Source organism: Gallinula chloropus (genome assembly GCF_964237585.1).
Source record: "Gallinula chloropus genome assembly, chromosome: 14".
Lineage (NCBI taxonomy): Eukaryota > Metazoa > Chordata > Aves > Gruiformes > Rallidae > Gallinula > Gallinula chloropus.
This window is the reverse complement of record NC_140099.1, coordinates 18,199,194-18,211,943: the sequence shown is the minus strand read 5'-3', so window position 1 is coordinate 18,211,943 and position 12,750 is coordinate 18,199,194. Positions and strand designations below refer to the sequence as shown.

The 12,750-nt window shown below is 39.0% G+C and overlaps 1 protein-coding gene across 3 annotated transcripts in view; it reads left to right on the top strand.

Moving 5' to 3' along the window:
- UNC79 (unc-79 homolog, NALCN channel complex subunit) overlaps positions 1-12,750 on the top strand; it is a gene marked incomplete at both ends in the record, with an annotated part of 109,512 nt that overhangs the window by 61,770 nt on the left and 34,992 nt on the right. For all 3 annotated transcript variants that reach the window (XM_084270580.1, XM_084270579.1, XM_084270581.1), the window contains 5 exons: positions 2,578-2,694; positions 4,656-4,739; positions 7,054-7,156; positions 8,609-8,749; positions 12,663-12,701. In XM_084270580.1, the coding sequence (XP_084126706.1) occupies positions 2,578-2,694; positions 4,656-4,739; positions 7,054-7,156; positions 8,609-8,749; positions 12,663-12,701 (484 nt within the window). The remainder of the gene's footprint in view (positions 1-2,577; positions 2,695-4,655; positions 4,740-7,053; positions 7,157-8,608; positions 8,750-12,662; positions 12,702-12,750) is intronic.

Here is a 12,750-nt window from a genome sequence, read left to right as displayed (position 1 = left end):
GGTGATACAGATGTCACTTACTAAAGCAGTTATAGAAGTGCCAGTTAAGACCTATCTCAGTCTGGTTTCACTGAGTGCTCAGTGTTACTGTGAATTCCAACATAAGAATTCAGGAATAGTATCTGTCTGGTGTTGAGCCTGTTTTTCTTCTTTCTGTGTGCCTCAGTTTCCAACTGCAAAAAGGGACATGAATGCTTCCATTGTGTCTCTTGTCTATTTAGATTGAAATATTTTTGGCCCTCTACTATGTGCTTTTACAGTACTTTGCATAGTAAGTCCTTATCAGGACTGTGAGCACAGGACACTTCTGTCACACAAATAGATAAGATTACTTATACTGGCAGTGCCTTGCCACAGGAACCATACATCACTGACTGAGAGAGGATGATTTTTCCTTGAGAAGAGAGTTCCACAGCAGTGGAGGCATAATTGACCAGATCACTAGCTATTGTATGAAGGCTACTGATCTTCTTGTGATTTTTAGGTTTCCTGTAGAAAACCTGGTTAAGAAAAGCTTCCCTTCTTATGCCACTAGTCAGTCATAGGCATGAAAAGTTGCATACTGATCCCCAGCCATCAGCCTGGCTCCAATGCTATTGAAAGGCTAGCAGCTCTGGGTTTTTTGGGTTTAGATTTTGTTTTCTTAACTTACCAATAATTGAAATCATGGCTGTCCTTGAGAAATCAGGTAAATAACCCTGGAAATCCAAACCTGCTCAACAATACCCTGATTATGTGGAATATGCATGATTTTTTTTTAATTACAATCGCAAAAGCTGTTAAAAAATTCAAAGAGATAATTTTCTAAATTTTGACAGTCATCTGCACTCCGAGCAGTCTTGTCAGTTCTAATGTTAATTGCTGTTCTTTCATCAGGAAATTCTATGCTTGATAAAGTGATAAAGCATCTATTTAAAATCCTTGCCCTGAAAATGATGGAAATTCTATTTTTCCCCTAATTTGCTGTGAAAGGCAGCTGCAATATAACTTTTAAAAGTGAAACATGGAATGGTCTCTTGGTCTGGTTCCAGAAATTCAGTTATACAAGAACTGCTTTGTAGCAATGCTGGAGAAGTTTGCACTTGGACCAAAAATAGCTTTTATATGCACTCTGATACATTGAAATGATATAATGAGGAAAAACTTAAAATACTTCACCTAATAGAATAGTGTCAGTGTGCAGATTCCCACTGAAGTTATGATGTTCATTATTACTTAGGGAATACTCTGCTTTCTCAGAATTTGAAACTCTCAGATTGAATCTGAGGAGAGCCAGTTTAGGAGAAGGCACTCAACCAACCCCTCAGCTTCCTGAAAGTCATTTGTCCCTTCTCTCTACTTCTTCATCCCAGTTAATAATGTGAAAGGCTGGGTGTATTTTCAGAGCTTAGCTGGATACTGTTTGGCATTTTAGAGCGGAACTACCTGATAGCATGTTAACTCTTTAAATCCTGCTGAACGTACTGGCAGATGAAAATATTGTTAAGAGAAGGTTTTGCTTTGCTGCCCTTGCTTTAGGGTCCTGTTCAGGAAAGCACTTAAATGTATATTTAAGGCAATGTTTTAACAGCTCTCCTGCACAAAGATGTATATAAGCTCTTTCACATACCTTCTTCAAGCAAGGATTAAAACTATGCCTTCATGCTTTGGATAATGACATTTTGTGACAGTGATGGAAATACATTGCTCAGATTCAACTGGCAAAGTGAATGTATTACGCTGTTTCAATTTGAATTTTCTTAGGAATGGAGAAAAAAGGTAAGAAATTCAGGAGTTTTGTATGTTCTGTTTCTTCCTCCTGTTAAGTGCTGAGAAAATACATGACCAAAAATGTCCTGAATTTTAAATCAACAGTTGTTTTTCATTTTGTGTGGGAGCATTATCCAGTGAGACACATCTCTTACACAATCAGGAACATCCATTCAAAGAAATATTGTAAATTGTTGGATAGGGAAATAGTGAATGCTTGCTCCTTGGTAGCTTCATGTACGGAGAATGACGGTGAGGTTACGAAAGGAACCCATCTCCAAAGGCACGCTGGCTTCATACTTGAGAAAAACGTGCAGGTAGTGGCAGGTGTTTAGGAGGCCTTTTCAGGTTGCTTCACTCATGAAAGGTGCTGGTGGTACACAGTGAATCTCCTACAGTGAGCATGGACAGAGGAGTACTCCATGCTTTGCTGTGAGGAGACTGAGTTTCCTTCCTCGGTACACTGTGTGAGGGTGAGACTCAGGTGTACTTTCGTCGCCTGCCGGCGTGGGAGCTTTGGGGTGGTATCTTACACTTCACAGACACCAAGTGTTTTGAAGAGCTTTCAGGATATTTGGAGACTAAAAGGCACAGACGTTTGACACAGTGGATCAGATCCTGAATCCAAATCACTTATGACTGATGTCATTGGGGTCAGAATCGTACCCTGTGTAGTAGTGTGAAAAGTGCATATTGACTTGAGTGAGATCCTTAGAGCAAGCGCTCATTGTCCTTTCACTCCTTATTCTAGCTTGTGCAATCAGGAAATAAGAGTAGTTTTACATGTTGTCTGAGCCCCTGAAATCCTTTTGCATTTCTGACTTGCAGCTCAGTTCAGGCAAATGAAAAGAGGGTCTTTGGGAGCTCTGACAATGAACCAGCTAATGAAGAGGCAGCTGGAACACCAGTCTAGTGCTCCCCACAATATCAGCACTTGGGATACTGGTGAGCTGCATTTATTGTTCTTTATTTCTATTTCCTCAACCAATTACTTTCTGTATCGATCCATTAAAAAGTGAGTATTTCTCTTCTACCATTGCAGATAAGTAATCAATTTCAAGTCTAAAGTAAAACTTTATAGTGACTACCAGATGGTTGCCTGGTATGAATTGGAAAAGTTACATATTTGGGAGGTAGTCCCTCTGGTACAGTGGTGTCCCCATCATTTTGCAAATTACTTGGATTATTTCCTGTTCTGATTGAATGAAATGGAAGCATCGCTGTTGGTTTCATTAGGTATAGGATTTCATCCCTGGTGCATGGAATCGTTTATTTGTGTTTGTTTACAATGGTAACACCAAGGAGTCGTGCCTTATACCACCCCGTTTTTCTTACCTTTAGAGAAGTTTCTGCCAGCTCATGCTGAACACCTGAAGTTTCTGTTCATTCACTGACATGTTTTTTTTCTCCCTTTAAGATGAATGCAAAGCAAGGAAAGCTGAATTAAGCACATAATTTCCTCATTATTCAAGTGTTTTATTTGGCTTCTTCCATAAAAGATTTTCTTTTATGATCAAATTCATAGGAGATGTCACTAAATTATGAATTCCTTCTGGCTTGTCATAAGTGCTAGATATTTTATTGGCCATCTTGTCATTGGTGACATTATGGGATTGTGTTTCTTAGGAATTTATCAGCAGATTCAGATGCATCCAGAGAAAGGAATGCTTAAAAGGTTACATTGAACTCAGCATGCTGAGTGATTGTCTCACTCCCAGTTCTGGACAGCTGAGTTAAAATTTTTGCTTAATTCAGTTTTCAGCATCAAGTTCCATCAAACTAAATCTTGTAGCTGAAGAATGGCTAAAGGTACAGTATATAGTTCAGTTTTATCTTTTCTGCTCCAGTCTGCTGAGTAACATGTTCAGCATGAGATCCTTAAATCATAAAGGTCTGAATTCTTCAATGATAACAATGGGGTTTTTTTGTCTTCTCAGCAGGTAAGTTTATTTACTGAAGAGACTTAGCTGGTATCACCTAGTTTCTCAGACAGGGGTTTAGAGAATAAAAAGTTGCTGCTCTCATTCTGCAACTAGTTAGCCTGTATTCAAGAGAATTAAATCAGTACTCAAAAACACTTAGAAATGGTCTTGTTAATCTTGTTCCAAGTCCACTAGCTTTCTTCACAACATCTATGACTTTTCCCTCCAACATCCATTCTAGCTAAAGGCCTCCAAGCATGGAGACAATAAAATAAAATGTTCTTTTCTGAAAGGCTTTGCATCTCTCAGTCTCTTTTGAAAACCACTAGCTTCAAACTAAAATTATCGTTTTCACAGATAAAACAGGGTGGGTTTTTTCAGGGCAGATGCTCAGTGTGACTATTTGTCATTCCGGTGTCACACAACAATTTTAAAACTCAGTATAACAACTAGGGAATAGTCTTATCCCTTATCCCACATAAGTATATGATGTGTGCTTGGTTAATGCATGCTGCTTTTTTTTTAGCATGTGTTTCTTTTTTATTTCAAACCACTCTTTTCCCAAGCTTGCTATCTGTAAAATAAAATCCTTTTGCTTCTAGCTTCTGTCAGCGCAGACTATATCTGGCTTCCAGTCTCATTGTATTTCTAAGCACTGTCTTTCTTTCTGTGACTCATATATTCCATGTCTTGTTGTATCTTTACAACTAGCACTTCCTTTCTTGTTTAATGACAATTTTCTAAAATGCCTTTGTTGGTATTAGGTTACCTCTGTCCTTTTTCCTTTGTGGACTTCTGTTATCTTTAGCTCCTCTTCCTTCCCCCCTCCCTCCTTTCTCCCCCCCTTTCTATGCTTAAAAAATTAACTCTGTTCTTTCAGTAGCTGTTGTATTTGTCTTTCTCTTGTTTTAACTGTTTAAGACTTGTGGTGCTGGTGACAGATTCTGGTAGTTCTGGAGACTGAAGTTCTGTATTTATTCACAGAGCAGATACAGCATGGAAAGCGACTGTGCAATGTCCCTGTTTGCCTAAACCCTGACTTGGAGGGACCACCACTAAGAATCAGAGGTTAGTTCAGTGTCCATTTGACCTGATCTCTCTGCAAAGACTGCCAGGAAGGTTTTTTTGGCTAGTACCAAATGGTGCTAAATTTTATGTTCCATTCAGCTGTATTAAAGGCCTCAACTATCCTGCAGAATGTAGGTTATTGAAAAATTACTAGACATTTCATTCAAGACAGGGACAACCGATAAGATGTACTGGCTACTGGCTTTCTACTAGTGCTTGTTTTAGCTGTCAGCCTGGAAATGTAAGACTTTCTATGCAGGGTATGGCTGAATCTCACCTCCCTCACAGCCAAAATGCATCCATACTTTCTTACAGCCTTGCAATGGGGCAGTGACCTACCTTCTTTGCCTAAATCATGTTTTCTTCTCAGCTGTTCAGTGCACAATAGAGGACATTTTTAATTTGAGTAGTTAAGTCTTATTCCAACATTGTAAATTTCATTATGACAGCTTTTGGCATTTGTGTGCTGCAGTAGGACTAGAGGATGTGACTGGGAAACTTCCAAAGTCACAGTAAAGGGATCTTTATTCATTTGGGGGGGGGGGGGGGGGATGGGGGGCAGGGGAGCTGCCTAGAAATATCTGGAAAATCTACCCCTGTTCCTTGCATTCTGGATGGTGTCCTACATTACTGAAGAATATTTTGGACTTCTGGGAGTGTCTGCTCATACCCAACAATTATGAAGTTCTGAACTATGTTTGTAAAACAAATATTTCCTTCCATACTTAGTAAAAGGATTGTTTTAAACCTGTCTTATTCTTGGGAAAGGAGCCCTCGTCACCCTCCATATTTTGAGTTCAGAAATTGTGGGAGCTTCTTAGATTATTTTATCTGTGACCTGATGGGAAATTGCATCTGAATTTAGCTCTTAGGTAGAGAAACTTTCTGCTGTTGCCATAGTTAAAATATTTTCAGAACAGGCTAATGTTTGCATTAAACCTGATTCTACAGATTGAAGCAATCAGCAAGAAAGTCAATAATGAATTACTCAGTCTGTGGTTGAATTGGCACCAAAAGGGCATTGGTACCTCTCTTTAAATTGGTTCACAAAATGAACTTTTCATAGATTGGTCTTTAGAATGAGATGCCATGGGGGACTTAATGATGATGTTTACCAAGTGAGATTCACTGTTGGAACTGATCTGTATGGGGACAGGGGTAGTGTGCCTCCATCGTGTCAGCTGCCTATGACAACCAAAAGAGATGTTTTCCTCTAAGAATTTAATCTCTCTCTGTCTTAGTGACCTGGAGAGAAAAAAATGCTAGTAGTATTTAAATTATCAATCACAAGGCATCTCAAATGACATAGTTTGTATACCACAGTAGCTTTGATGCAAGTTTCTGATGGCTCACAAATAAGTCTGATTATTGTTCTTGACGTTTTCTTTGCAAGCAGACTAGCTGGAGAGTTGCATGTTATGTATACTTGTGGGTTTTTGTTTGGTTGGGGTTTTTTCCTGCAATTGCTGTTATTTGCTTAATGAAAACAAAGGGCCAAGGCAGGAAAACCACCATGCTGCAGAGATGTTAAACTGTCAGACTACCCTATACTACTGCAGTTCTGGAAAGGAGGACTCGGGGAAGGCAAGAGCTTGAATCTTCCATTGTACATAACTTTTCCTGTTAAAACATGCACACATCAGTAGTTGGGTGCACAAAAAGTGCCAAAGGCAGAGGGAACCCTATATGTTGGCATGATCACAGTGGCCGTGCCCCCAGCTGAACAACTCAGCTTCAGAGAATAATAATGGTTGTGAAGACTTCTAACAGAAAACATTTCTAATCATCAACCCTCAAATACTCTCAGTGTTTTTCAGCTCCTTCTAGTTGTGCTTTCCTGATTCCTCCCCTATGCCTTTTTTAGGGATGGTATGAACAGACTAATGACCTGGTGTTTACATATGAATTTATTTTCTTCTTCTTGTCACCAGGAGCTATGGGAAGGCAAAACCCCAGAATTACTTGGGAACACTGCAGATATTCTATTGTCCAATCTCATAGCAAGTGTAAAATCGTCTTTTTCCCCTAAAAATATTGTAGATAAAATTACATCCACCATCCTGGAATTCTTGTACTTTGTTATCTTTTTTCCCCAAGGGTTTTTTATTTTTCAAATTAATGCTTCTAAGTTAATTGGAATAATCTGGCAGAAGCAAGGACTGAGCTATATATCTGCTTGTAGACACACTTCATTTCTTATTTCTATGCATAGTAAACCCATTATGGCTCTTTAGAAGTCTGCTCTTCAAGCAGTTTGGATCTGTGCTTAGTGATATTTCTTTCCTTTTTATTTTATCCCCCTAATTGCCTTAAGGTGCCACAAAATCAAGCTTGCTGTCAGCACCCAGTATAGTCAGTATGTTTGTACCCGCCCCAGAAGAATTTGCTGATGACCAGCCCACTGTGATGACTGACAAGTAAGTTGTTTTTCTGTTCCTTTCAAAGAACTAATTGAACTTCAGATATGTCAAGTAAAGTATAGATATGCTTTGTGGAAATACAAAGTCCATTATATCATTTATCTCTATGCTGTGTTTTTTAATTACATTTTTTACCCCAAAGTAAACATTTTCTGACCAACCCCAGTGAGATGGGCTTTCAGTTCAGCAGGAACCCCAAGAGTGTGCACAGGTGATGTGATGACTCAGGCTGTTGTGTGTGTGCAGAGGTCAGGGGAAGCACTTTCCATCCTATTTTAAATCAAGGATTCCTTGTGATCCATCAGAAACCACTTTTGCTTTAGGGAAAAAAAGAAAAGCAGACTTTTTGTGAAGATTCCTTTGGGTTTCTGTGGAAATAGATTACCTGTGGTTACACATCAGCAGTTACCAACATAGCAGTTTCAGTGCTGATACTCACTGAACACAAAAGCTTTGCAAACCTTAATTGGTTGGCTAAAATGTCTCTAAAGGAACTGTTAAACTTCAGTGTACTCACTTAATGGAGAGGTAAAGCAGTCAGCAGGGAGCCATGCATCGATTTGGTCAAAAACTTGGAAGTTCTTGCTTGTTCTCCTGCACTCAGACCTGCCAGGCTGATCACTGGAGAAAGACAGGGCCTTTGTGCAGGCTGTGGCTGGAAGAGGTCCTTATGTGTGACAAAGTGAAGCATCCCAAGAGTTAGGCTTATCTTTGGCACTTCCTTTGGCCATTTCACCAAAACTCTAGCACCACCTATTCACAGAGAGAGCAGCTGAACTTGACTTCCCTGACTTTGTTGCCATATTTTCTTTCCATCAGTAACAAAGGCAATAAAATTGTCTGTACAATTCCATTAAGGTAAAAAATCACAATCTCTTGGAGTCCTTAGCAACTGATGGATCAAATTAAGCAAGCCTTCCTACTGGGCTGAGATAAGCCTGTTTCTCACAATGGTTTGCCTTTTTCTTAGGTTGTGAAAACCTGTCTCATCTCTCCTAAATCTGACATCCCCTTTATAATTAGATATCAGACCCCTTTCAGAACTTCATCAGTGGTCTTTGAGCATTTCAGGAAGCATAAGTGACTCAGCAGCAAATCTGCTCTGGGAAAGGAAACTTCTCTGAAATCTAAGGTTCAGTGCCACTGGGAGGTCCTTTTGTTTCTTTCTTAATAGCTGTAAGTGCTGTGGGAACCAATCAGATAATTCCTTCCTAATTGTAGAATTTGTTATTCATAATTTATCACCAAAAGGAAGGACAATGTGAAATTGTTCCATCTCTCTTAAGATCATCTATGAGTGTCATTCTATCTAAGCTGCTAAATAGAAAAATCACAATTGTGTTATTTTGAATATAATGTACTAAATAATTCTATGATAGTACTTTAAAAATACATAATTACCCACATATGTATTTTGCTAATGTTACGTGTTAAAACTGTTCTTTGCAGATGCCACGACTGTGGAGCTATTCTTGAAGAGTATGATGAAGAAACACTAGGCCTGGCCATAGTTGTGCTCTCAACCTTCATTCACCTTAGTCCAGACTTGGCTGCTCCTCTGCTGTTGGACATCATGCAGTCTGTAGGAAGGTAAAATCAGGACTTTCCTCTTTCCCATATGATTTGAAGATTTTTCTGCCTGGAACTGGATTTATATAAACTTCAAAATGTGAAGTTATATATTTTATATATGACAAAGTGAGTAACATCTGATTCTGTCTGCTGCCTTGTTATTCATCCTTTGATCAATTTTTGTAACTTCTACTCCCACTTCAATTTGGAGCAGCTCCTTTGATGTCCTTCCCTTTCACCCTCCAAAGGGAGGTTCCAGCTTGGGGATCCCCCCAGCTTGTCCCACTGTAAGCAGTGATATAAAGAATTAGTTTAGTTCTTCTGCAGTAGTGTTGTCTTCCCAGAGTGCCCTGTTTATTCCTTAAACAGCAATTGATGCAGCATGCTCTGTGGCATGTTTCTTGATCTCATTTTATTTGAAGGAAAATTTATGGTTAGTTTTTATTCCTTCTGCTAGTTGCTCCTTGAACCATTTTTTTGGCCTGCCTTCTTGTGGTTTTTACTTTGGATTTGTCAGAATTTATGCTTTTCTGCTTTCATTTGAGACATGACTTCAGCTTTCTGTAAGAATCCTTCTTTTTTCTAATAACCCCTCTCACCTTTCCTTTCTTCTGCTCTCTTTAATTCTTTTTTAACAAGTGGGATATCTTGGCCCTGTGCTTCTAATTTAATGTTCTCAAGGAGCTTCTGTTCTTCTTGTAAGGACTGAATTCTCTTGGCTACCCCTTTCTGCTGCTTTGGCAGAATTTTTTGGTTTTATGTAGTTCCTGCTTTAGAAGTCGTGCACAAATGTGGTCAGCTTTTCTGAATTTTCTTGCTCCTAGAGGAGTGTTGACTCCTAGGTGTCATCATTCACCAGCATACCTGAAGTTCTTCAGGCTTTTCAACCACATTTTGTATGTTAATTAAGTCTAAGTGAAGAGCAGTCTCCTTATGAGGGCTTCCTAACCATTCCTAACATTGTCTCTGGTATCTCTTGTGACTTTTACCCAGTGTGCAAGTGAAGTGCACCACTGCTACTATATTCCTTGTCTTAGAATCATAGAATATCCTGAGTTGGAAGGGCCCCATAAGGACTATCAAGTCCAACTTCTGGGTCCACACAGGGCCAGACAAGTCCTTGCTGTGTCTGCCACTTCCACAACTTCCTGCCTAAGAATTGGGAGGGATGTGCAGCACTGTAAGTGAGAAATGATGCTCAGGTCTCCTTTTCCATGTTCTTTTCAGTGGCTGTGACTTCTGCAGGAGCATGGCACCTCACAGCTCTCCCTTTCCATTACCTTCCAATTCCATGTAAACACAGTAGCTATTCAGCTCCTCCATTTCCATTAATTGCAAGGCTGCAATTCCCCACTGTCACTGCTAATGAACTGATGGAAGGAAAAATTCTAATCTGAACAGATTCTATCCATTCTCTGTGATTCTTGTAAATACAGCAGTGGTACAGCCACAGAGAGTAAATTACTTGGAAGATAAATTATCAAGGGGTGAGAGCTGAATGGGTTACCTTTTTTGTGCTTTAAGGAAGAAAGGCTGCGTCTTTGGAGTGAGACAGCTGATTGTTGTAGAGCAGCAGATGGCATGCAATGTGGGGTATTCCTGGTAAATATCCTGTGTTCTTCCTACTGGCTGTCATTTCTAACAAATTTTAAGTCCAGTAAGGGGCTCCCCACACAGGAATTACTTTCAACACGTGCAAAATAAGCAGCATATAGAAGCAGAAGGGTATTCAGGTGCCTCGTGTATAACCCAAGTCCCTGTCTTTCATCAAGCAGTGTCGTATCATTGCTTCTAAATACCCATCTGCCAGGAGAGGTGAGAATGAATGAGACTTGTACTTATATTCTTAGGAAAATAACTACTACTTTAATATTTAGAATAGGAAACAAAGAGTTAAGAAATCCAGGGTCTTCCTGAATCCCTAAACAGTACACAAAGATTTGCAAAAGCCACTCGAGTACCTACAGATGCGGATGAGCATCTATTGGGATTTTCCTAAGAGAAAAAGTTCTGGGTTCAAGTTACTGACAATTGGAGATTGACATGTTTGTAAGACTCTGGTATGCACTGAACTTTATGCTCTAGTTCCTGACTCTTATTTCATTGATTTCCAGTGAGATTTAGGTTTCTAAGCATCAAGGCTCTGTATGAAAATGGCATTGAGGCTCTTGACTTACAGGAGCTTTGAAAAGGCTTAACTTCTGGCCTTAACATGCACAAATTTGAACATATCCATTCACTGTCTACTGTCCGTTTACTGGTCTGCTTTGCAGTCTGCAAAGTGGAGGTAACGATGGAGGTTCATGGCCTTTGTGCAATATTTAGAGTAGCAAGGAGAAATGTGTACAATCTGCACATTTCAAAAAGTTTCAGATGTTCCCAAGTCTTGAGTTTTTCCAAAGTTAGAAACCAAATGTTTTGTTTATTGGAAAACTCATGTTTGCGTTGTTGCATTCAATAGGAGAGAAGAACTTTGCATAGGAGTTTGATTTCTTTTAGAAGAAATATTTTGTACTGTTGTGGTTTTGAGCTTTAGAAGATTTTTGAAAATCAATGTAACGAATGGGCACGAGATCAGTCTCATTGCATTCCACAGAAACCTGATGCTACAATTATTGCAGAATCAAGGTCTGTATCATTTGAAGGTAGCTTCAGATATATTTTCACCCAGAATTAGCTTTGCACAGCAGCATTAATATGTTGTGTTTTAGTCTGGACCACTCTTAACAACAGTGGAGTTAAGAACTCTAATGAATTTTTCTGATTTATGCTTGAAAAACCGAAGAGACTGTAATCTTCAGTCCCCTGCACCATCCAGCCTCAGACTGTTGCACTGTTGAAAGTGTGTTGTGTTCCCAGCTTGTTGTGAATCATTAATGAAAATCATAATCCATTTTGGTTCACACTGAAGCATTCATCAGTGCTGCCTTAGGGTCCTTTTTGGATCATTGCAGTGGTGAGTAAAGACAAAACTGTCTTCAGAACAGAAGCTGACAGCAGATTGAGCAACAGCTAAATCCAGCCTAAAAGGATTGTGAATCAAAGATAAACATTGATGGCCAGATCATTAGCAGATGTAAATTAGCATAGCTCTACAAACTTTCTCTTTAGATGTATCAGCTTATACCAACTGAAATAGTGATGTGCAGCAGATGAAAGTAAAAATCACATGGTATTTTATATGTAAGAGATAGTACCAATGTACATCTTTGCAATTGCTTTTTAGTGGCTTTTAGTGTTAAGGGTGTGTTGTGTTGATATTATAAGCCCTGATTATTCATTTACATGTTCTGGGTATTGAAGCTTTAATATTGTGTTCTATATTTTCATCACTGAACGCCCATATTTGGCTTCAAATCTATATTTAGATACTAAAATAAATGACCTAATTTTTGAGAACCCAGCATTTATCACCTGACTTTGTAAGAGCTCATAGGTACTTAGTGTTTCTGAAATTAGGCCAGTTATTAAGATGCTGAAATCTGGAACTGGAAGCCTCACTTCAGACTGCCAAGTAGAGAATTTTGGCTTAGTCTTTGTTGCCATGTTAATCAGAAACAATTCATTTAGTAACCAGCTTCTGGCAAACACTTTTTTCCTCCAAATCCCTCTAGGTTAGTACTTGTCCATGATAAGCATGTAAGGCAATGGGTTTACTTCATCATCTTTATGCTGGTACAGGGAGGCAAGCAGAATTTTCGTCAGAGCTGTTAAATATTTGTGAGGCTGCAAGACTGAATAGAGCTTATATGTTGTGCAAACATGATTTGACTTAATTTTTGTGCTATTGAAAAGACCTTTCTGGTGACATTTAAAGTGTTCTTTAACATTATTGTTTTTTGCTTAGGAAAAGGATGCTTTCTTTGCTTACTCAAAAAAGCAATTCCAAAAAAGCATATGAGCTTCACTTATTTTTTTATTTTTATTCTAGGTTGGCATCAAGTACCAGTTTTTCCAATCAAGCAGAAAGGTATGGTAGCAAAGGATACTTTGGCCAAAATGAAACAATTAATCTAAAG